Source organism: Stegastes partitus, unplaced genomic scaffold (assembly GCF_000690725.1).
Source record: "Stegastes partitus isolate 25-593 unplaced genomic scaffold, Stegastes_partitus-1.0.2 Scaffold114, whole genome shotgun sequence".
NCBI lineage: Eukaryota > Metazoa > Chordata > Actinopteri > Pomacentridae > Stegastes > Stegastes partitus.
The window spans coordinates 677,657-703,057 of NW_007577845.1; the positions used below are offsets into that span (position 1 = coordinate 677,657).

At 44.8% G+C, this 25,401-nt stretch overlaps 2 protein-coding genes across 2 annotated transcripts in view; both read left to right on the forward strand.

Annotated features, from left to right (window-relative positions):
• The window catches only part of palm2akap2 (PALM2 and AKAP2 fusion), an 80,043-nt gene extending 57,634 nt beyond the window's left edge, over nucleotides 1-22,409 (forward strand). Inside the window, exons 8-14 of the mRNA XM_008278070.1 lie at nucleotides 11,432-11,653; nucleotides 12,042-12,404; nucleotides 13,564-13,662; nucleotides 13,757-13,858; nucleotides 14,038-15,484; nucleotides 16,137-16,315; nucleotides 19,456-22,409. Coding sequence (XP_008276292.1) covers nucleotides 11,432-11,653; nucleotides 12,042-12,404; nucleotides 13,564-13,662; nucleotides 13,757-13,858; nucleotides 14,038-15,484; nucleotides 16,137-16,315; nucleotides 19,456-19,596 — 2,553 coding nt within the window. The 3' untranslated portion in view covers nucleotides 19,597-22,409. The remainder of the gene's footprint in view (nucleotides 1-11,431; nucleotides 11,654-12,041; nucleotides 12,405-13,563; nucleotides 13,663-13,756; nucleotides 13,859-14,037; nucleotides 15,485-16,136; nucleotides 16,316-19,455) is intronic.
• Nucleotides 22,410-24,148: 1,739 nt separating this feature from the next.
• The window catches only part of slc46a2 (solute carrier family 46 member 2), a 35,794-nt gene continuing 34,541 nt past the window's right edge, over nucleotides 24,149-25,401 (forward strand). The window contains exon 1 of the mRNA XM_008278060.1: nucleotides 24,149-24,777. Coding sequence (XP_008276282.1) covers nucleotides 24,304-24,777 — 474 coding nt within the window. The 5' untranslated portion in view covers nucleotides 24,149-24,303. The remainder of the gene's footprint in view (nucleotides 24,778-25,401) is intronic.

The following is a 25,401-nucleotide window of genomic DNA, read 5'->3' on the forward strand; positions in this document are numbered from 1 at the left end:
GTTATTTATGGCACATGTCTCCAAATCACAGTTTATACATTTCAAGAGAAGAAAATGTCCATTTCAGGCAACTATAGCTAATGTTTATTACCGTGGCAGCACAATATGAATGCTATGTATTATTTGAAAGTCTTTTTAGAGTAGTAAGCCTCATATTCTACTGTAGACTACTGTAATCAATTATACAGTTAAAACAGTTTTAAGCAAATTACAGTTATAACATAGTATTTACTGTAATCTAACAAGAAAATGTGTTAGCGTAGCATTAGCCTTTGAGCCATAACAGTCACATTAGTGGGAAATATGCCAGGTTGAAATACTCTAGACTTCTTTAAGTGCATTGTTTTCAGCAGTTACCTTCTCCTTGTTCACACACTTGATATATTCTCCGACCAGCTTGTGCTAAAGCTGTTAGAGACTAGCTGGTGTTGTAGTCTGTGGGCCATCGGGATGTCCTGTACTTTGCAGAGGGTTCTTTAATGGAGCTTATTTCACTCCAGCGACGGACTCACTGTACATTAACTGTCACATAATATACACACAGTGCCCCGTTTCACCGGGCAGCCGGCCCAGCACAGTACACTCTGTTTTGCTTTCACAAGATGAAATATTATTGCACACACACAGATCTGCGCTACAGCAACACACTCGGTGCCTTTACTCCAAGACGCTAGCAGTAATGGATGCTGCTGCTGGACGGTGCTTTCTTTAGTTCGTCCTGTTCTTGTGCTGCGAGTGTTCATCCTGCGTTTGGAGAGCTTGTGTACACAACTGGTCACACTCTCTGACTGCAGACCTTTCTGCTTAAGGGTCCTCATTTGTGAGCATGCAAGCGAGTGTGTCTCTGTGTGTGTGTGTGTGGAGAGCAGCATTAGTATTCAGCCTGGAGAACCTCAGCGGAGCTCCAGTCGGGCCCTTTGTTGTGGTTGCATGAAGGGGTCTTAGGGGGTCTGGGCCCTGTGTGTGACTGGTGTCATGAGAGGCTTCGAAGGGGACACAAAAAGTTGCCATGAGTCCAGACATGCTGCACATTCCTCCGTAACGCTTAAACCGGTGGAAAGGGGTCCTAACATGATTCCAGTCTGGTTGTTGTTCCGAGCTCTCTGGCAGCGGGTAGGTTGAGAATCGCCTTCATTATTATTCTTTTGGAGTGTTGCAGTGAGCTGTCACTGCTCCTGTGTGTGTGTGTGTGTGTGTGTGTGTGTGTGTGTGTGTGTCACTGGGTGGAGATACACAGTGGCATGAACGTTGGCTGTGAACTCCCAGAAGTCTTTGGGTTTGTGGATGTTGTTTCAAAGCCACTAGCCCTCCATTAGAGCCACGTTTATGGGCTACAAAGCTAACATGCTAGTTTTCAGCTGTTTATACTTTCCAGTTTTTAATGGTACCTGTCGGTTGTTTATTTTTAACGCTGACCTCAGTGAGCTTCACAGCAGGCTGCTGGTGCTCATTGTCTGTGTGTGTTTTTGTGCAGGTGGCCTCTAGTTTTTTCGGTTGTATTTCCTTTGTTGAGGGCCATTTCCACGGACACAAGTTAGCACAACTTCCTGGTTTCCTGTTTAGATGACCTGCGAGCCGTGATAGGCTTTTATCCAATCAGTCGCTTCCTTTTCTTTGCAGCATCTTTGAGTCGGAGCTTTAAGTTTCCACCACCCATCCTTTATTTTGTCGTCAGCATCTTTATCATCCAGCAGGATTGTTGTTAGAAGAGCTCAGTGTGAAGGCGTGAAGTGGATCTTAGCCGTTAGCATATTTAGTAACTGACAGCACCGCTCTGATAAGTTCTGCTTCTGTAAGGTTTTTATAGTCACACATATTTAAATATACTTGAGACAGACGCTGCATCAATCAGACTGTACAATAGATGATTGACACTCAGCCCAGACTTCATTATAAACGCTGGCATCCTGTTCTGGAAATATCCAACGTTTCCTAAACATCCACTGAAATAGTTTTTAAACAAATTGGGAAACAGACTGAGCCAGTGGAGGATCATTCCTTATTTTATTGAATGCTTCCTTTAAAACCTTTATTTTATCGCAGTAGAAGAAACCATTTCTACCCCAATGCAGGATCATTTCCTTTGATTTCCACTCAGCTCTTTGTTCATAATGTACACAAAGAGTTTTTATCTCATGATGGCAAAATACAGACTTGTTGTTGTTGTTGTTGTTGTTGTTGTTGTTTGCAGAGAACTCAGTTATTTGTACTAATGTTTTGAATATCTCACACTTGGAGTGGCATCATGTTTAGATGCTGGCATTATAAATAGTTGGATTAATTTGTCTAGAGCAGTGGTTCTCAAACTTTTTGTGCCACGACCCCCAACATAACATAAGTTTGTGTTCTTGACCCCCAGTTTGAATTTTTAATATCTCATGAGTAATAACTTTGTTGTTCATGCATGAATGCGTTAAAAATGAATTTGTTAATTCCACAGATTAATCTCTTTACATTAACATGTTCATTTTCTTTTAAATGAATGAATAGATGAAATTTATTTTGAACAAATGAAAGGGAAAAAAATATATAAAAACAAAAGAAAAGCATTTAAAAAGAACAAAAAAGAATATTAATATTGCATAATTAAGTCATAATATTAACAAGTTCAAAAAAGGAGTGGGGAGAAGTATACACTTTTAATGTTGACAGCCCTAATACAGAGTTATTTGATAAATGTAGGGTTTTTTTGGGTTTTTTTTAACCATGATCTGGCGACCCCCCTGAAACTATCTTGGGACCCCCATGGGGGTCCCGACCCCCAGTTTGAGAACCACTGGTCTAGAGATTCTTCACGTTTTGTCTCACTGAACATCCAGCTTCAGTCCAGAATGCATCAGATGAAGCATCATTAGTGAGGCTTAACCTGGAGCTGCTGCAGTTAATCCATTCATCTGTTAGTTGTCAACTATTTTGATCATTCATTTTTAGTATTTTATCGAGAGTAGAAATCCTCTGATTCCAAGTTTAAAATGTGTTCTATTTTCCTCCTCTATGACAGTAAACAGACTCTTTCATGGTTGTAGGATTAGGGTTAGGGTTTGAGGACGCCATCTTGGGCTTCAGGAATCATCGATCAACATTTTCTGACGTTTTATAAACCAAACAACTAATGGAGAAAGTAATCAACAGTGAATAAAAGTTTTAGCTGCAGCCTAACTTGAAACACGCCCAATAAATTATGCAAAACCACAGATTTAAACTGATGCTCACACACAGATGGAGACACAAACTGTACACCCTGGAGCCACTCAGGCTGTGAGCTGATTACTCATTTAGTGGATTTACATCCTGATTTATTTTTCACCTTGGTTTCCTACAGTGCATACAAACACTAGCGTGATAGCCTGAATGTGTCGTCTGTGTGTTGTGGGGGGAAGAGTTTGTGTCTTATCGACACGCTGCGATGGTTAAGTGTGTCATTTGCTGTGCTTCTGATCAATTATGATCAGCTTACATGACGTACAGTTGCCCGAGGCTCCAGTCTTTTTTCACTCGATAGTGTCGACCCAGTTGCATGTATTCAACATACAAACTCACTCCCGCTGTCTTCTTCAGGCTGCAAATCTCTCTTTATCTTTTCATCTTTCACAGTTTGTCCATAACAGGACTGGACTTGCAGTAATGAGCTCCTCCCTGGCAGACAGCGATGACCATCCCGGCTCTCTTTGTGCGTTTACAACCCGTCCTGGGACTGAGCTCCCCGGTGCATACGCAGTAATTGGGTTACTGTCCCAATTTTCTCTGACCGATTTCTCTTCATCATATGGCTCAGAGTTATTTCCAGCCTGGGAACTCACCAAGAACTTGCGATTTGTCATTTCAAACAGGCGCGCTAGAGTATCACAACACTTTCCAGCATTTAGTGTTTTATTGTTTTGCGTTGTAGTCGAACTCATTATCAGCACCAGTTACTGCTCGTCACGCTCCGGCCGGACACCCAGCTGCTAACGGGCACACACGGGCTTTTTCAGAGCTTCCTCTCCCTCAGATTAGGATAACCTCTCCGACCTGTGGACCACCCTGCTGTTCTCCATATGCTCTCCTCACTTCCACTAGATTTTAATACGATTAAAAATAAACCTAAACTTAAAAGACAGATGGTTTGTTTTGTTGCCCATAAATCTGTCCTTTCCTTTGAAGCGTGTTCCATTTTCTTTTTTTCTTTTTTTGCACAATGACATTTAAAGAAGACAAGAGCGGTGATTGTGTCTTCTGTGGCCAGACAGAGTCCCTCCATCCGTACAACATGTGGTTCATCGAAACAAGGTCAAGTTTTCACAGCGGAGAGGAAGAAAGGAGCTAATTAGAGCAAATATAATACCCAGAGAAGAGGTAATACATCATTCTGTCAAAACGCTGCCACAAAGCTGTTTGATCACTTTCTCTTCTGGCTTTTGAGTCTTTACGGTCCTGAAGGCTGAGAAGCTTCCTGATGCAGCGTTCTGTGTCGTCGGACAGCCGCTGACACGATATCGTTATTTGTGAATTTGAGGAAAGTGTTTCCACTTCAGTTGATGTCGTGTTGGTGAGCAGAGAAAGTGAACCGTGACCCGGGTCAGCTCTGGTTTCTTGGAGGCTGATCCTGTGACCCAACACCAAGAGACACACCAGTAACCTCGGAGTGACCCTCAGACGTAAAGGTTTGGTTTCTGCGAGGGGGTTGTGGCTCATATAGTTTATGTTGGGGTTTGCCTTTTAAGTCTGATTGGGACGGTTTCTCTGTGCAGATTTATCTCCAACAAGGTGCCTCTGATACAACATGAATTATCCTCTAAAAGCAGCAGTAATGAAACACTGAGGCTCTGAAGCTCTGAGACGGGACGAGGCAGCGGATTGTGTTCTGTTTACTCTTTATTAAAAGTTGAACACGAGCAGTAAGTCAGACACTGAGTCCCATACCAGAAGAAAGTACCGTCATCCCGTTATCGCCGCCCTCCCACTTCTTTAGTCATCAGCTCTTCATCATCGCCTCTCCTCCTCCCCGTCTCCTCGGCTTTCTGCAGGAGCCGCAGGTTAAAGGGAAAGTGAACGAGGAGCATGCGGCGCTGAAAGAGAGGGCTCGGTCCTCTCCAGGAAGGGAGGAGGCGCAGGGTGGATGTTTTTGGCCTGCCCCTGTGAGTGTATGAGGGCTCGCACAGAGGGGCTCTTTGTGCACGAGGGCATCTGGAGAAACATGCACACTCTTAGCTCATGACATCACGGCTTACCGTGCAGCCGGCAGGAATGTTACTGAGAAAGGAGAGGCTTTGTGGAGGAGAGGAAAGAGACGGGGAGGGGAGGAAAAGGAGGAGAAGAAGAGGAGGAAAAGGCTTGGCCAGGGAAAAGTCCGGCACTCCCACTATCTGGAACAGGACGGACCAGGGCTGGACTCAAGTGAACAGAGCGAAATAGGAAAAAGTTTGTGAAAGGAAGACACACGAATAGTAGAAATTATTGTCATATTACAGAACGGAAGGAGGCTTGTTTTTGTCCGCGAGGCCATGGATCTACAGATATCTCTGAAATAGATGAGTCTGCTGGTATCTTGAGAGCATCAGGTGAGTAGTGAGTCTGTTTATGGAGTTTGTTGGAGGGTTTAGTTTAGTTTCTGGTACTTTTAGATAGATTATGTCTGATTTTGTGTAAAAAAAGAGAAGAAATAGCAGAGGACAGATGAAGCAGATCAGATTTAAAGGCTTTTATACGTTTGTCTTTAATAGTTTCTACTAAATACGCTGTGAGAGCTAAAATCCTATAAAACATCCTCCGGAGTGGACCGACGTGAACTCGAGTCCTGTAGCAGAAAACGAGGAAGTGTCAGGAGGAAACCAATCCAAAGACTCACACCCAGACAGATTTTTTTGAGATTAAATATCGATGTCAAAGTTGAAATACTGTCGGCGTCCAGATGTTACGACACGATCTCTGGCCAGCTGGTTCCTCTGCTTTGGCCTGAGGTCCGTCCCAGCTGTTACCTCCTCACTCAGCCCACCTGTCTGCCTCCTGACATCCCCGACCCAGAGCCAATTAAACCCCTCGTTTAGTATGTTAATGATGTGCTATTACTGTTGTTTAGTATTTCCCAAACCGTCTTGATTGAAATCATGAATCAGCAGCGGACGGCACAGTTTGGCCTGGCTTCATAATCCAGGCTGTCTGGATACGAGAACACCAGGCTGAAGCAGCAGCAGCAGCTCCTGTTACTATACAGGATCATATTCAGCCAGGAAACAGAGCCGGGAACACTGACTGCACTGGGCTACACAGGAGCTCAGTGTGTGTGTGTGTGTACAGCTTCAGACTTTCATTTTATACTCGCCATGTGTTCTGGCTGCTCTCAGAGCGGACTATGACGTGATATTAAAGTCACGGAAAATGTGTTTGTGTGGGAGGTGGAGGGAAGCCGACAGATACAGCCTATGAGGCACCAAGATTGTGGTTCGATTTCCAGTCAGGAAGTATTTGGGTGTATTCTGGTACTGGTGAGTGTGTTCCAGCGTCCAAACCCCCCGCTGCAGCGTCTCAGCGGCGAGCAGCTGAGCTGCTCAGACGTGCTGTTTGTGCATGTGTGTGTTTGTGATTCTGTTTTTGTGTGCACGCAGTCGGAGCGTAAGCGTTTCCAGATGTGATGGATGGCAACAGGCAGAGAATGAGACAGCGTTTAGCTGGAACATAAGGCTGTGATAGCGCTGACTCACAGACTCACGGTCGTGTTAACGTACTTGCTGTAGATGACGTTCGTTCCCACACATTTTTAATTAACCACAACACTCCGATGTAAACCTGGAGGGTTAGGGACTGATCTGTAAAGGAGGACAGCTCCTGTGCATGTCAGCCTCAGTCGACTCTGAACCTGATTACATTATTAATCCTGTTCCAAACATAAGTTCATGCAAACTCTGCTCTGACTTTGTTAACCAAACTATTTATACAAAACCTAAGTTCAAATCCTAACAGAACTCCGGAAATTAGAGGGAATTCTTCAGCGTGTAATTTTCTTCAACCCTTTTCTCCTTTTTTGGGAAAACTCAGAACACACACACACACACACACACACACTGCCAACACATCATGACGCTGAGACTGTTAGCGTTACACTTCACATTCATGCCGTCCTGCATGGCCAGTTATCTATATTTAAATGCTTCTGTCGCCCTAACTGCTATTCTAGGGGCAGTAAACACATCATGGACCATGTTTCCCTTTTTCATACTTACGTGGTTTCTTTTCACACTTACACACACACACACACACACACACTTTGCTGCTTTAGCCAGACAACCAGGGTGTACAGCCTCCCTCATCACAAGTATTAGAGTCCAAGCCTTGAGGACAGCTAGCTATGCCTGGAATGTCAGTTCACCTCAATGAGAGTCACACACACACACACGAATGCACACCTGCTACACACTTGAAAGAACACACTAGTGCTTGCACGCACCGCTGCACAGCTACAGCCACACACACACACACACACACACACCCTTTGTGCATGTGTGTCTGTGGTAGAATAGCGTTGCATATGAGACATTCCTGCACTGTAGTACTGTTTTCCTGAGGCAGTAACAGGATATCCTCCCCCTCTGTACTGTCCGGCCTGCTGCACACACACTTCTACACGCTCACACACACACAGACACACACACACATACATGTCTAGTATATGCAGTGGGTCACATCAGTAGACAGAAGACTTCATGTGGGTGAAAATAGATGCGACACCTGGTCCTCACATGCTCACTAACGTAGTTAAGTAAACACATGGACTTGTTGAAGGGCAGAGTGTGAGAAGAAGCAAAGAAACCAGAGGTGGAGGCAACAGGAGGAAAGAATACATTCTGTTATGTGGCTCAATCAATAGTGTGGTTTAAGAAAGAATTCCCTTAAATTAAAACCTGATGCCTGTGGTTAATATTAATAACATGACTGTCTAGATGAGAGATGCTGCTGGTTGATGTGGTGTTTTATCAGCTCCTCTAATGGCTCTATGGAGGCTGATGGTGGTCAGTCTGTCGGTCCACCGCTTTGGTCTCAGTATCTCATCCGGGGCTGCTGTCTGTAGGTGGACCGGTCGATATCCTCTCCCCCAACCAAACTCTCATCTGTCTGACAGTCGCTGGTGTTAATTTGGTAAGGAGGAGAGCACCAAACTAAAAGCCTTCCAAGATTAATCCAGTATTTTTAGCAGCAGGAGGAACAGACTGTGAGCACCCGTGTGTCTTAATAACTTTAAACAACCAAACAGAGATTACTCTATTACTGGTTAACTCCACTACCATGTACCTGGAGTCAGAACCAAACTAAGTGACACCAGAATGTCCTCAGTGTGAGTGTAACCGTTGCAGCTTTCATATCACAAATCAACAACCAGCACAGCAGATCACCTAAAACCAGTAGGTTATTTGTTCTTGTGCTGCAGTCACCAGCTGATGTCTGTTTTCAGAGATTATAGAAACACGGTCTGCTTCAAATCTGTTCTGTCAGTGTGAAGCTACGAGGTGGAAGTGATTCAATCTGCTGCAAATACTAACTTTTTATTTATAGTTCATTTAGGCGAGCAAGGCACGCAGGGATAATGACCAGTTTAGCTCGTCTAGTGATTATATGCAGAATTCTTTTTTTATCCCCATGACCAATCAGTTAATTGAAGAACAGGGAAGATTTCAGTCATTTAAATATTTCTTTGGTTGCCCTGATCTCAGCAGCTATTAGATAGGTTACTATACAGACTTGACTTGGGTCCTCTCCTGCTCTTCCTTCTTCCTCTGGCACCACCATGAGATCAACATTTGTGTGTTTTTGAGGGAAATTTCTCAACAACTTTTGGATGGATCTATAAAAACAAATGTACAGATTTCTTCAGAGGTTGAATCGTAACAGTTTTAAATAACGGTTTGTGATGAAATACCTGCAAAAACAATGCACTCGCTCTGGATTGAGGTTTGTGTTTTTCATGTGTTAGCGCGCAAGGCTGAGCTGTTGATCATCGTTAACGTTAACGCTGCTTAGCATTAGCATTGCTGTGACTACGGTAGCATTTAGCGCTAAACACAGAATGACAGAATCGAAAGCATAGCTGGAGGTTCTTGACTGGTCTTATCAGCTGATGTTGTTGTTGTTTGTTGGTATAGTTTATTTATTTATCTTTTTATATTTGCATCTCTTATTCTTTATAGTTGTTGTTATTTAGCTTTCAGTGCAATACTTTCTTATGATAGAAGAACAAACAGAGAAACTTGGAAGAACTAATTTATATTCGATTTAAAACTGTTTTTCAAATTGGAATGGATGTGTACATCAGTAGGTTTGAAATGCTCCTTTAAGACACTGTGCTTACTCAGATAAATATTTACAACAAAGATCACATTTTGCCTCACAAGACAGTCAAGTCATCAAGTCATAAATTTGCATGTGACCAGGCCCGATGGGTCAGAAAGTATTTCAGGAGGAGGAAGCACTAACGAAGAGACGAGCAAGGAGGAGAGGGGAGTGTGAAGGAAATTATTGCTTCATTATGAAAGAGAAAAGCTTTCTGTTGTAATCCTCCATGTGACTTCACCCGCCACTGTTTCTGAAAAAGTCCCAGAGAGGAGAGAGGAAGCAAGAGAGGAAGGAAAAGACGCAAACACGCAGCGAGGAAGAAGAAGAAGAAGAGGGAATTCTGGGAAAGAGGGGAGGACGATGAAGTAATCGAAAGGGAGGGAAAAGAGGGAGGAGCGCATCAGGAGGAGGAAGTGATAATAACTCCAGATGATTCTACAGAATCCCCTCATGTAGATAGTTAGAAGATGAAGGTCTGGTAGCTTTAGTGTAGGAGCGAGCCAAAGACAAAAGGCTTCCTCCTCACGGCTGTGTGAGCCTCAGCTGAACACTGGACCGTTTCACTGAAGTGGTCCTCATTAAACCTCCACACGCACTCGCTCGTGTTACGAACACGAAGGTCAACAGCTCCTCGTTGAAGTAAATGCATCCTTAAGACAGAGGTGTGATGTGTACAAGGCAGTAAATAAGGAAGCCGTTTGTTAGCGCTTCATACGCAGACAAAGAGAAAGGTCAATAAAGACAGGAGCGTGTAAATGAGGCTGCACACTAAAAGGAGGTCTGGAATGTGTGGGATGGATGATTCTCTAACCCAGAAGGTCACAGGTCCTGCATGCCAATGACTGCACATGTCCTCCCCGATAGATCACCTTGTCACACGGTGAAGTGATAGCCACAATGATATGAAGGTTAAAGGATGCTATAAAGAGTTTGCGTCACAAAGTGTAGTCCGCAAATAGCCTGATGATGAAGGTAGCATCACAGTGTTTCATAAACTGGTGATTATCCTTCATAGAAGTGCAGCATGCTTTTCAGTGATGACATAATAACGGTATTGTGTTAACTGCTATTCATCAGTGTTGTGATTATATCACTGGACAGAAGTGTCTCACATTTATGAGCTGAGGTCACCTCTGTTTGTTTGTGATATATTCAGTGTGTTACAGATCTGATTCCATTTAAAACATTGTCCAGCAGCTACAGATGCACCTGCATCCAGTCCTGTCACCAGCTGAGTAGCAACGTTCAGGGTTGGAAGACAAATTCCTTCCTGTCCTGACAGCTAATGATGATGTGTTAATGAGGTGCTTAATTCACAGCACTTATGTGAATCTGTTCCACTGAAAGGTGTTGGAGAATCTTTCAAGCTGTAGGTCTTATAGTGAGTTTTGTGCAGAAGGTACATTAATGTGCCAGATGATGCCAGGTGGGACCATCAAGCTCAATTCTTCAACCAAGAAAAGTCACGTACTGTAAAATAACATTTTGCCACTCGGCTGCAAACGCTAAAACTGTCTCCCTACTTCCTGCTCTTCTTTCAGAATGTCTCTCCATGAAATATAAAAGCTTTATTCTTCTCACAGTGGGGAAATGTGAGGCTTTAAATGTACAAAATATTCACAACAGGTTTGAATGCATTGATGTTGTACCAGAGTGAGAGATGAGTTTTTTACTGTGTGGTCTCCTGGAAGCAGCGCTGGTTGTAGAGTCCAGTTTACTGCCGTTATTGTTGGTATTACTCAGACACCAGGGGTTCAGCATACAGATTTTCAGAGCTGTGAAGGTCTCTGGAGAAAGACAGAATAGCTTTGAGTAGTGGGGAGGTTTGTTGTAGTTGTGGTTCACAATAAAACAGCAACGTGGAATTTGGCTCCCCCCAGTGGTGGGAACCAGTCACAGCACTCTGCTGCAGATTGTGCACATGCTGGACTACTGCAATGCAGACAGACAGGTTCATATGTGACGTGTGTGTGTTTTCTTAAAGAGGTTAAGAGGAGTCATGAGTGAATTAAGTGATAAAGGCCTTTCAGTTCTCCCTCTGAGCCTACATTCTGGTTAATACATTGGTCACTAGACAGCTGCTCCCTGCACATCCTCTGAAACATATGCTGCTTGTTTGTTGACACAGAAATCATGGCGGGCAGCCGAGGATGTCAGTGACACAGTACCAAGAGAGCGAGCCCTGAAGAGCGTCAGTTTCCAGGAATCAGTCAGCGTCATCACTGACAGGCCCGCGGCCATGGAACTGGAGAGCCAGCAGATCCAACATGGCTGCCTCAGCAGCCCCAGTAACCGAGCCCACAATGCAGTTGGTGTGAGAGTGGAGTCTTCTGACAGCGAGGTGGTGCAGGTATGAAAGTCCTCTGAACAACACTCACAGTACATTTTCTGTGCCTGTTTTACTACCTGGAACTGAGCAGGTACCAACAACACAAGCTTTGACAGGTGATATTTTTATTTTGATCAGGTGTAGCTGATGTTGCTGTGGATGGTTTTAATTTGTGTTGATTTCTTAGGTCACATTTCTTTATATCTGCAGCATTAATTTTCTGTTCCATTCAACAATCTGATCACAAAACAAACAGAAGTGTCCATCCTCCAGCTGTCCAGCTGCATGCACGTAGCTATTCGCTGTTAAATTCATTTAATTGTTGTCATTGACTGTGATAAATGATCGTTAATATTATGATTCATATCTGAAGACATTACAACAATTTCCTCGTCTACTGCATCCACAGGAGATCCGCTACCTGGACCAGGTGTTGGACGCAGCCTCAGACACACCCACCAACGGAAACTCCTCTCCGTCAGAATACATCAAACCGATCAGCATCGACGGAAACTCTCCCTCCGTCTGCGTGTCGGCCTCCTCCCCCGCCAACCACCAGTCGATCGTCGTCCAGGGACAGAGACAAACCACGTTCCTCCACCAGGAGGAGGCTGCAGCGAGGACCAACGGCCACGTGCAGGGAGACGAGTCGGGGCGCAGCAAGGCCAAGTTTGAGCTGCGAGCGTTTCAGGAAGAAAAACGTCCAGCGAAACTGTTCTCGCCCGGAGAGGAGCAGCAGGTCCGGGTGACGAGGAGACGACCCACCGAGGAGGTACGAGGCTCTTAGATCACGGGTCAGATGGAACAGATACACGAACGCAAAACACCGCGGCTTGTTGTTTTGTTTTGTTTTAGCTCTGCGGACGGCCCTGGAGTGCAGATACAATACTAGTCCTACCAAATAAACATAACACATAACTACATTTATTTAGGTTAGGTGTACTTTTCATAAATCAGTTTCTATAAGTCAGACAGTGCCTTTGACTGTTTGTTAAGGTCTAAACTGTATGAAACACATTCTGACAAAGTGAATTATAGTACTGATGTCTGAAACGTGTGCTCATTTTTATTCACACAGTTTAACTCCAAAAACAATTCCGGCCAAAAAACCAGATAGATTTCTGTTTTCCTCACAGCTGAAAACAAAGTCCAGCCTCTTGTTGTGCCTCAGTTTCTATGACTCTCCCTCTTTGCCTTCTTTGCCTCCTGAGACGAGGCTCTTTTTCTTTGTCCAGGTAAAGTTTCAGCAGTTCATGCAGTTGTTCTTTTAAATGTGAATCGGACCTTAATTTTCCCTGGAGAGTTTAAACCCGGCGGTGGAGTTGCATAGTGAAAGTGAGGCTCAGGGGGAACAGTCTGGATGCTGATGGTGCTGTTTTTCTTTTTGCGTTGTGCAATCATTTCATAACACTCGTCTATTGCGACTTTAATCTACAGACGTATACGAGTTATGACCAAAACCACTGTCTGTGATGCCATTACAACATAACAAAGATGAAATAAAAGGGGTTTTGAAATTGAAAGTGTGTGGTAACCGTGAGTCACGCGTGAAGCACATGATGGGACAGCGATGCCCAAAAGGTCACATTTAATCAGAGATAAGGGACGTTTGTGGTTCTGAAATATAACATTTATTCTTAATCACTGTGTTCTTGATCGTACTTTAGAGTACACATCGTGCTAAAGAGCAGTACCGCTGGTGGTGAGAGCATGGAAAGCTGTTGTTAGTTACTTCCTCAGTTTTATGGATCCATGTCACCCATCAGCAGGCCTCAGACTGGACCTGGCAAAGTGACTTCAGACTCTAAATATGCAGAGAACTGTTTTCCTGTTTGTAAATCAACACATCATGGGAAGACAATGCTAATAAAAGTTTATTGGGAATGCTGTTTGTGCATTCTCTTCTCCTCCTGGTTTGTTTGTTCTGTCAGGTTCAGGAGTTGGAGCGTGAGCGTCAGGAGCTGATCAAAGACCAGGCGGTGAAGAAGAACCCCGGGATCGCACAGCGCTGGTGGAACCCTCCCCAGGAGGTAGGCTCTGATTCAGACTCTGTTTTCTATTCAAGCTCTCTTGCCTTCCTGACAAATTCACTGATTGCTTATTTGTTTGGTTCATTAATTCAAGGTGCCTTTGGAGGAGCAGCTGGATGCAGAGCAGCTCGAGTCTCTCAAGAAATACCAGGAGAGAAAACAGCAGAAACAGAGCTATTCCTATGCATGCACACAGGTAACAGACAAACACAGCACCTGATTACATCCTGTGAATGAAGGAAGGTGTGCCAGAAGTGGATGATCTATCAATCTATCACTGTTGGATTTGTTGAGCTCTAATTTGTCCTTTGACTTCGCTCCTTTCTTTTCTTCTAACGTCCTTCTTTGTATTCTGTCCTCTAATCTGTCTTGCAGCCCCAGATGTCAGGTCCTCCTGCCATGATGACCTTTGACTCAGAGCTAAACAGGAAGGACGACATTGTGGAGGAGCAAATCGACTTCTCGTCTGCCAGGAAGCAGTTTCTGCAAGGAGGGTCTACCAGGAAGGACGTAGCTCCTCACCTGTACTCCGCCAAACCCTTCTCCAAACCCGCAACCAGGGGCGGCCAGGTGAGCAGTGACATTGTTGCAGAAACCGGAGAGACTCACGTGACCTGGTCTGACGAAGGCATCGCAGGAGAGTTTACATGTGCACGTGCTGTAATGACAATCCTGCCCGGGGAGGAGGAGGCAAAGGGTCACTTCCATCCAGCCTTTCACCCAGAAGAGTCTGACTCAGGATTGGACGAGCTCTCTGTCCGCTCTCAGGACACGACTGTGTTTAGCTTGGATAACATCTCAGACAGTGGGGCTTCGCTACCCCCCACCCCGCTGCCACTCACCCCAGTGTCACCGCCTACCCCCCAGCCCACCACTCCAGTCAACGGGCGGACCAGCGGCAGTCCAACAGAAGATGAGCTGGAGTACCACGCCGGGGTTCTTGTCCAGAATGCCATCCAGAATGCTCTAGCAGCTCAGAATGGAGGCGACTGGCAGCCGTCTGACTTCAACTCCTCACAGCTGAGCGCCCCTGTGTCTCCATCCTCTGCCTCTACAAGTAGCCCAGTGCCAGTTTCTTCCTCTCCTGTGTCTTCTGGTGGAGCTCCAAGCTTCCAGTCCCCTGTGTCCTCCAGTCCTGCACCATCCAACCCGTCCCCACAGCCAGACAGGCAGCCAGCGGTCACAGTTTTTTCCCAAGAGAAGCCGGAATCAGAATCACAGGCTCAGCAGCAGTCCTCCAGTCCAGTCCAACCACCACATCTCCAGACGCCGTCTCCTCCTCCATCTCAGCCTATCTCGCCACCGCAGAGACCCAAAAACGGAGGCCCCAGAATCAAGATCCAGTCCTCTTACACCAGAGCTCTCGCCTCTTCAGCCCCGGCTCCGGCTCCAGCTCCTGCCTCAGCAGCTCCCGTCTCCAGGCCAACCCCAGTCTACCGTCCCCCTTCTCCTCCAAGCCCAGAGAAACCAGAATTCAGCTACTTCAGCAAATACTCGGAGGCAGCGGAGCTGCGTAGCACAGCGGCAGCAGCCCGAGGCCCTGAGGTGGAGGCGGCCAGCGGCCCGTTCCGCCTGCGCTCCAAGAAGCAGGGAACCTTGTCCATGATTGAGGAGGAGATCCGAGCAGCTCAGCAGAGGGAGGAAGAGCTGAAGAAGCAGAGGGAGACGCTGCCGGTCATCGCTGTCCGGTCCGGCAACGCCTCCAACAGTAGTCATGGACCTGTGAGGACAGGGATGCGGCAAAGCACCATTTCCCCGGCAGATAAGATGAAGAGCAACAGCCTGCCGACCCGACTGACGCTGACAGCACGGACAGCACCAGGTTAGTGACCACTGAGCGACTGGCTGGTCCTCTGATACAAACACCTGTGTACGCTCCTGTTGGCCTCAGATGTTCTTCAGCTAATGAGCGTGCTAACATGTAAACTAAGCCCCACTGATTAACTACATGAACATCTTATTGTATTTGACATGTTGAAGTTCAGGTTTCATCTCCTGTAAGGTCATCAAAGTGCCAGGATTTAAATCATATCTAATCGTCTCTGTAACTGCAAAGCATGAAGAATTTATCTTTACATTTAATGTTCATCAGGGGCAGCTACAGCGCTTTATTTCTATTTTTTTCTCTTAATATTGGCAGTATGAGTAGTTTTTCCTCATAAAAACTGCAGCTTGTTAAGCTGTTTTTATGACTTTTTACCAGAATCCAGTGGAGACGTGATGCTGCCGTGTATGTCAGCCGTGACACAGATTAGTTTTAAAAGCGAGATAGTCAAATAATAGACTGACCTCGTTGTGGATGCCTTCATTTGTCACAAGAGAACAAGTGTCGGTTTTCTGCATCTTATTCTTATTTAATAACCGGCCGAGGCTTCCGTCCGTTGAACAGTGATCATGAATGCAAACTAGCAGGACACAGGAAGTTAAACATTGCTTTAGAAAGCCACTAATGTTGTTGTTTCTGTGGTTTGCAGGAAAGATTGAGAAAGTTCGCCCAGCGCCGCCCGTCTCCCCCTCACCATCAGAGGGCGCCCTGTCCGACGCCGGCAGCGAGGACTCTGGAGGTTCACGACCCAAAAACTTCATGCAGACGCTTATGGAAGACTATGAAACTCACAAAGTGAAGAGGAGGGAGAAGCTGGAGGACAACAGTGTAAGTACTTCAGCATAGAGAAGATAAAGGAGGAGATTTTATTATTATTTTAAGGGTGTCAACAGTTTGTATTACTTCTCATTGTTGCTGTCATTTAAACACTCCTCCCATTTTTTCGTTAGCTTTACTAGACATGTAAATGTTTTCAGAAGCGATCTCAGTAAGTGAAAGTATCCCAGAGTTAACTGCAGTTTATCACACACTACATGCTTCTCCTGCTCTTGTGGTCAACTGGAATGTGGTCATGTTGGTGTGGCTGAATTCCTCCGTCCACGATGTGTCGGTATGAGCTAATACTGTACAGCACCAGACGGGAAATTCCCCGTCCGAGCCAAAAAACAAACTGAAACTAAGTCAGAGGCATCGGGGAGTTTTGTTCTGATGTCATCCTGTGAATCTGAATACGTCTTTTAATGCCACACTTCTCCTTATTCAGATTTCTATTGAAAGACTTTATTCAGCTTTGACGGATTGAATTATTGAAATACAAGAAAATAACCGTCACAGATTGTCACCAGAAAACAACAGCTCCACTTTCACTTTTAATTCATATAAATAAGTTTCATACACACGACTGAACATTCACACAGAACAGACGACACACGTCAAGGCAACATTAGATCACAACCACTAACAGATTATAAACATAAAAAACAAAAATCACCCATATTTCCAGATATGTACCAGGGTTTATCTTGAACACATCATCCTGCAGTGGAGGTTTTGTTAGCCGCTGATGTTGTTGCTGACTTTGTCGTTGTTTACCCATGATGACATCACATGTGCTGACTTGGTGTACTGTTGCTTCTCTCCTATTGGTCGGTCAGTACGCCCGCTTGTTACTGGCTAACGAGGTAACCACTGAGGTAGCTGCTGCACCCTGAACCTGTTCACTCCGTGTACTGCCTGTGCTGACAGACCTGGGTCAGATTGTACAGAGAACTGTTAGAAAAAGTGGATTATTACGGACGCACGCTGCCAGTATTAAGCTTCCTTTTTATAGAGTACTGTGCAAAAGTATTAGGCACTAAAGATAAAGTGAGAAGGATGTTAAACATGATGCCAAGAATAGTTTCTCAATTAACTTCCTGCAAAGTGTACGAAGCAGAAATCTGTTGAACAATGTGTTGTTAGGAGCCTTTTCTTGGCCTTTAAAACAGCGACACTTGCACACAGCTGTACATTGTGACCTTTGGGGACGTCATCATGCTGCAGAGGGAATTTCTAACCAATAAGATGCCTCCTCTGTTTAAAGTGTGCGATGGATAAGAATCTAAACATCCTAAAACCTTTGCACAGCACAGTATGCGAGTATCACATCGAACAGAAGGAACCGATTACTCTGATCAGAAAGATTACAGCGCTGGTTGGTTCCAGACACAGTCCACATGTTCACGGGTGTTTTTTAAAACAGGATTTCTACTATTTTGTTCAGAGCTGCCTGAACTCTGAAGCCATGTTGGTCAATAGAAGAATGAAAAAAGCTACTACTGGTCACCAACAATGGAGGCTGAAGGAAAGAGGGTGATATAGTGGAAGAGTAAGTTTACCTTTTACCGTTAGCACCAGCACTATTCAGACACATCCACCTCTGCACAACATCACAAAAGGAGACACTAACACTAAATAACTGTTGTACATGTAAACACTGCAAACACAGCTTCCATCCATCCATCATCTCTACACCTTAATCCTCACTAGGGTCATGGGGGGCGGAGCCTATCCCAGCTGACTCAGGGTGAAGGCAGGTTCACCTGGACAGGTAACCAGTCTATCACAGGGCTACACTTAGAGACAGACAACCAAGCACACTCATATTCACACCTACGGACAATTTACAATCACCAATTAACCTCAACATGTTTGTGGACTGTGGGAGGAAGCCGAAGAACCCGGAGAGAACCCACGCTGCACGGGGAGAACATGGAGACTCCACGCAGGAAGATCCCGGGTGTCCTCACCGGGACGCCAACCGGCGACCTTCTAGCTGTGAGGCGCTAACGATGCTAACCACTGAGACGCCTCCAGCCTGAAAGGAGTTTTCCAAAAGCTTTATTTTCAGTGACCTAAAACTGCAGCCAAAGAGTATGAACTGTGTTTTAAATAACACTCGTGGGCATCATGTGGACAGAACGCAACGACAGCTGAGTCAGAAAAGGAAGATTTCTGTTTTCTTAATGTCCATTAAATGTACAACACATAGATGAATGTCAGTCATCCAGACATTAATCGGGATGTTTTCGTGTAAATAAACCCTAAACTGGGTCTTTATTTATTTTTGTGAAGGATAACTACAAACGTTCTATATCTGATCCCAGGTCTGCTTGTGGCCTCACTGCCTTGTTCTGTTCTGTGGTGTTGCTGCTGCATGTGCTTGTCCGTGGATTTGGTGTGACCTGTGACCCACTCATGCACACCTGCGTTCTGTATGATGCTGTGTCAAACACAAAGAGCAGTTTCTACACTCAGTAGATGTACAATTATAGAGTAATTAACCTGTGGTAAGGATGTTTTTAACCAAACAGATACATGGAACTATCTAATGTTCACATTTCTTCATTAAAGGACGTATTAAAGTGTTATAAGATGTGGTATTTGACTAGAAAATCTGCTTTTCAGGTGTATGTGCTATCACGCAGGTAGCTAGATAGCTTCTACTTCCAACCATATAACTGAGCTCAGCTTTGAGAAAATCATTTATTAGCTCTCATTTTCTATCATGATCATTACTGCGATCAGGTCTAGAAGACGGCTCATCCTCACTCCCTGCTTCAGCTCCCTGGTTTTCTGACCACACAGGAGTCAAAGATGTGTTTGTGTGTTTGTAGGTGTGTGATTGTGTATCTGGGCATGTGAGAGAAACAGCGATAGGAGTTGTTGAATATGATGCTGCAGCATGAAACCTTCCCTGAAATGGAGTAACGTGTTGTTCTGGTCAAACACTGCTGGTGCGCCTCATCCTGGTGGTCTATGGACCGGTACACGTTAACGCCTGTAGACGCTCCTCCAGTGTTTGACGTCCACTGCATGCCGTTACTGAAGCCACCGTGTTTGTTGTGACTGTGTTCCTCTAAACCTCGATAGAAGCATGTTTCATAGCCGCTACGCTGTCATCTGACCGGCTGCTCTGTGCTCGTCAGGTTCTGGAGGCCACTCGCGTAACCAGGAGGAAAAGCGACATGGCGCTGAAGTGGGAAGCCGGTATCTACGCCAACGAGGACGGAGAGGAGGAGGAAGAAGAGGAAGAAGAGGAGGAGGAAGAGGAGGAGGAGGAGGAGTAAGCAGCCCTCCTTACAGAGACAGTTAAGCATGAGGAGGAGGAGGAGGAGGAGGAAGAGACTGAAGGAGAAATGGAAACAGGAGGAGGAAGGACAGAAGGAAAACAGTATTTATTTCACTAATAGTATCCTGATGCTCACACGAGCCGCTGGCTTGAACCAACGGGGCTCATCGAAGAGACGCATCCGGCTTTGGGACCTGAAGGTGTAACAGTACGTTCATACATGAGAGAGATACCTGAAGTGTGGAGGTGAGTTCAGAGACGAGGGAAGCGAGAGACACTTTGGAAGAGTTTGACGGTGGTTTGAGAGCGAAGTTTGTTTGGGATAAAATGTTTTAAGTAGCTGGTAGACGCTGAATGAAGTATTCATAGGACTCTTCACCTATCTGCAGTTTTATTCCTGACGTCTGGGCTGCCTGGGACTGGGTGGTGGTGGGTGGTGGGTGTGTGCTGGTAGGTCATCCTCAGAATGTGTGAGGAAGCTTTGAACTACCAACAAGATGCAAAAGGCAAGCAGGTGCAAAACGTGGCATAAAGAAGACTTCAGACTGACAGAAAGGAGACGGAGAGCGGCCAAAACACACACTAACACACACCGGTTCTGTTCTGTTGTTTCCTGGATGTGATGATGCTGCAGAAACGATTTCCAGGAGCTGAACCGAAACGCTTCCCCCCCAGCCGGAGCAGCGTTTACCCCGGTGCAGTGCAGATATAACAGAGCATGTCGGTGGAAGCTTTTGCATTCCTTTCAAGCATCCGTATTAAATCTTAAGTGCCGACTCGAGGGTCAGCATCCTTTGAATCGAGGAAATTTGCAGAACTAACTTTGCCTTCGACCGTCAGTAGTTGTTGTACGATGTATTCTATCCTCTCCTATCCTGTATCACTGCAGTTTCAGTAGACCTTAGAGAACATAAGCAGCCGCACAGTTTGTCTATAATCACTGCTCTCCAGCGACTTGTTTTCGTCCGCTACCGTGCAAACAGAGAGAGGAACTAACTGCTGGTCACGTTTGCGCCGTTCCAGCCAGCGTGTGAGTTAATTAAAGGGCTGGGTCAGGGCTTTTATATCCCACACATCACCTCCGTCTGCGCCGTGGCTTTGTTGCTTTCTGATGTAAGCAGTCGTTCCATGTATTATACCGAGGTAGGGCTGTGTATTTGATGTATGAAGATCTGCCGTGTAGCTACTATACTTTGCTAGCTGAGGATAAAGTTTGATGAAAAATAGTAAAGAAAAAAAAATGTAAAAAAAAGCTTTTTATAAAAACGTTGTTATACCAAAACAGGATGTTGTTATTTAGGGAGAAGCTCTTCAGTCTATTTAAGAAGATGGTGTGCATGGATTTACACTCCTTTTCTAGCCTGAGACAAGCACACAGCGAGCAGCCAGAGGAAGGAGGCTGACCGTCAGAGGATGCTGTTCATCCTCTGGTGGTGACTTACAGGCTCAGCAGTCGATGTTTTTTACTAAATGTTTTGTGAGTTTTCATTTTTGCAAGATGATGTGATTGTTTTTTTTTTTCCTGAAATGATGCCGTGGCCTGTTCGGGTGCAGAAAACGAGATTAAGCTTCACGACTAAAACAGAAAACACGCTGAAGCACAGTCACAAGTAGAAACGTGTCAAAGCGGCTGAAGCAGCAGCAGCTCTGAACCACTTCAGACGTAGCAGAACGATTGTCTTCATGAGCTCCTTTATCCAAGCCTGTGAGATTCTTCTTTTTTTGTATTGGGATGTTAGGAGGAAAGAAATTCCTGTAAACCAAAGGTCAGAGTTTGGATCAGAACGTCTGCTCGTGTGTCCTGTCCAAGTGTCCTTCAGCAAAGGCACTCGTCCCTTCGTCTGCTCCCAACAGTCCAACCCTCAGCTCAACGCCTGATACACTAATGAGGTCAATTTGCACAACATATAACGAACAGCAGGACACACGAGAACCCTTCACGGTACCGGCTCTGCTCTGTTTGTCCGGGACAGGTTACGGTACCAGTACCGGCCTCGACCACAAGTGAGAACCAAGGACTCGTGCCTCCGTCGTGTTTCTGTTCCCCGACACTAAAAACCCACACGTTGGTTCCAGAGAATCCTCCTTGTTCTTGTTTTTTATACACATTTAGTAATATATATAAATTAAAAAACAAAAAGTATTTAACAGACTGACGTCCCATTTTAGGAGACTGGATTGTTTTTGTGTTTGATTCGAGGTACAGTGTCGCTGATGTGAGATTAATTAAAGAGTGAACGGACGAATCGGTCGGCTTCACAAACAGGAACAAGAAGGAGGTTCACTTCTGGACGGTAGGATTGTATTAAAGCACTTGTTGTCCTGTCAGGATGACGCCGCTGGCCTTGTTCTGACACACAGATGGTGGTAGTTGTACTGTGGCTTATTGTGGATGCCTGCTGAGCATCCGTGAACCTTATCCATCACACCTGAAGGCTTCGTCACTCATTTTTCTGCTCCAGAGGGGACAAAAAGCGAAGCCCCCAAACCATTCAGAGTTCTCCTGAAACACACCCTTTTCTGAAACAACAGTCATGCAGAGGAGTTGTTGAATTGTGTGATTTATTATAATTATTATGCTTTTGATGTTTGAATTCATGGTGCAGAGATGATTTTATTTATCATTTTAAATGCTGGTAGCTTGTTTTTGTGGCGCCCGAGCCTTCTGATAAACAGTATAACCTCTGTTCCTATGTTAACCACTTGTATGCTCATACTCTGTTATTTTATAGCACATGTACGGCTCACAGTTATACACCTACTATACATATTATGAATATTTTCTCATTAAAAACAAAACCTGTACATGTGGGGGGTTTCTGAGTGCTTCATTTTTAAAGCTATCAAAACACAACTGGTGGTTTGTGTTTGTGTCCATAAGGTTTTCATTTCAGAGCAGCTTAGTGTAAAAGATTCACCTTCATCTGACAGGCAGCAGAAACTCGCAACATCCATCCATCATCTCTACACCTTCATCCTCACCAGGGTCATGGGGGGCGGAGCCTATCCCAGCTGACTCAGGGTGAAGGCAGGTTCACCTGGACAGGTAACCAGTCTATCACAGGGCTACACTTAGAGACAGACAACCAAGCACACTCACATTCACACCTACGGACAATTTACAATCACCAATTAACCTCAGCATGTTTCTGGACTGTGGGAGGAAGCCAGAGAACCCGGAGAGAACCCACGCTGCACGGGGAGAACATGGAGACTCCACACAGAAAGATCCTCACCGGCGACCTTCTAGCTGTGAGGCAACGGTGCTAACCACTGATCCACCTGCAGCACCTCAATCAAGATGCAAAAATAAATGAAGATCAAACACTGAACTGTAATCAGCTCCACAGTTTGTCAGCACAGTTACTTTTTCTCTCTTAAACCATCTCTAGCAACATATTTCCTCAAAAATCAGACAATAAAATAAATATAGTCGCTCTCGTTAGGTGAACCAAAACTTGTTGCAGCTTCTCTAATATCAGGAACACCTGTTGAATATTTCATGTCATGGTAAAATCTGTTTGTTTTTTTTTTATCTTGTTTGTTTGTTGATTTTTATGCTTAAAGACATCAAGAGCAAGATGAGCAGTTAATACTGCAGCTGAACTTTTTTTGTGTGAAGTGAGTTTCTTAAAAAGTGCAAAATAAAACATGTATTATTATTATTATTATTGTTGTTATTTCCACCATGAAACTGCAGCGTATCAACGACAGTGAATGACTTTAATATTACAACTTGCAGAGGAGTTTCACTGTGTTTGAGGAGGAGGTGAGCTGGTGTGCTCCAGCTGCAGCGATCAAGGCCAGATGTGTGGAGAAAGCAGTGGTGTGGAGTCACATGTCAGCTGTCTGAAGGCAGGACGGGATTGTTGTCATTAAAAACAAACGTAAATACGTAGCTTTAATACACAAAGATGAGCTTTTAGGTGTTAAACCAGGAATCCTTCACCTCAGTGGATCATCTTCCTGCTCAGAGCTCCATCTGTTATAACTCTGGAGACACTGCTGTGGTTTCCATTTAGGCCTCGTTATCGTTTAGATTGTGTCTGATACGTTACAGGAGGATGGTTAGACTTAGACACCTGTTAACTTTATTTACAGCTCAGTACAGGTGTTGTCTTATACTGCTGGTATTAACTGTCAGAACTGAAACCAGGCTTCAGTAAGAATCACACTTCTGTCTGCTGAGCTACAGACAGCAGCAGTCAGACTTTTCTCATTTTACAGACAAAATACAAATAATTTAATTTAAAGTATAACAGAAATGAAGCTGAACACCAGCTCAGGTGGATCAGCTGACCTGTGTGGGGCTCATGGCTTTAAACTGAACCCAGAAAGTCAACAAGTGTTCACTGTTCACACATATAAATAATAAAGATGTGGTTTGGGCTGATTTCTAACCGCAGCAGTTCTACTTTCTGTTTCACATCCCAGCTCAGAGGTTTTATTCGTGTTAAAGTAATGAGGAGGTGGTTTGTTTAGGATTTAAATAAATAAAAGTGAAGCCTGATGATGGTGTAAATGTGAAAGTCCCGCTCTGAGCCCACGCCTCGCTGTGGCAGTGGGAGGAGGAGGAAGTGGGAGTGGCAGCTCGGCCTGCTTTAACCCGGGCTCAGTTATTTACACCGATACCGAGCAGGTCCAGACCCACCTGCAGCTCCTCACCTCCCTCCGGTCCAGTCTCACTCTGACGGGACGTCTCCTCATGGCGCTGCCGACCCTCCTCCACTCCGCCTCGGTGGTTCTCCGGCAGGTGGAGCCGCTGATCGTGCTGGAGCAGCTGGGCAGCTCCTTGTTCGACACCGCGCTGTCCATGGTGGTCAAGGACCGGGGCGCCAACGCCAGCTACCCGGACCGGTCCCGGGAGGAGAGCCAGCAGAAAGCCTTCACCGACTTCTACATGACCTACAACCTCATCATCCGCTTCGTCCCCATCCTGCCGGCGCTGCTGCTGGCGCGGCTCAGCGACCGCGGCTGGAGGAGAGCCGCGCTGGCGGTGCCTCTGAGCGGCTACCTGCTGTCCAGGATCGCGCTGCTGCTGCTGCTCGTCTTCCGGCTCCCGCTGGAGGTGATGTTCGGGGCGGCGGTCGTGTTCGGGCTGTCCGGAGGGTTCGGCGCCTACTGGCCCGGCGTGATGACTCTGGCGTCGCTTGGCTCCACCGCGGAGGACCGGTCCAAGGTGGGTCTGTCCGGGTCCGGTTCTGGTCTTAAATTTAAAAAAAAAGAAAAAGAAAAAAGTGAGCAACAAAGTCAGCTTAGTTGTAAAGTACTTTAAAAATAATGTTTTTTTTTGTTTGTTTGTTTTTGGAGAACTAAAAATGATTTATGTAAAAAAAAAAAAAAAGTAAATAAAATAAAAACATAAATAAATAAATAAATGTATGAATAAACAGATATAAGCAAATAATAATTAATAACAATAATTAATTACAAATAGTTAATAATTATTTAATAAAAAAATATTTATTATTATTATTTCTATTTTTTCATGCATCAGCTGTTTAGTTTTGAGGCTGTATTTTTATATTATTTGAACCACACATGTCTGCATATTTTATTTATTTATCAACATTTATGTTTTCAGTATTTCTTCTACATTTCTTATTTAATATCTCTGTATTTCTGCCATATTTCTACATATTTTCATTTATTATTCCTGTAGTTCTACATTTAAAAAAATAAAAAATAATCTATATCTTTCTATATACTTTCATTTATTATTCCTGTATTTCTACATTTTATTTTTTACTTTCTCTGTATTTCTACATACAGTATTTTTATTTATTACCTCTATATGTCTACA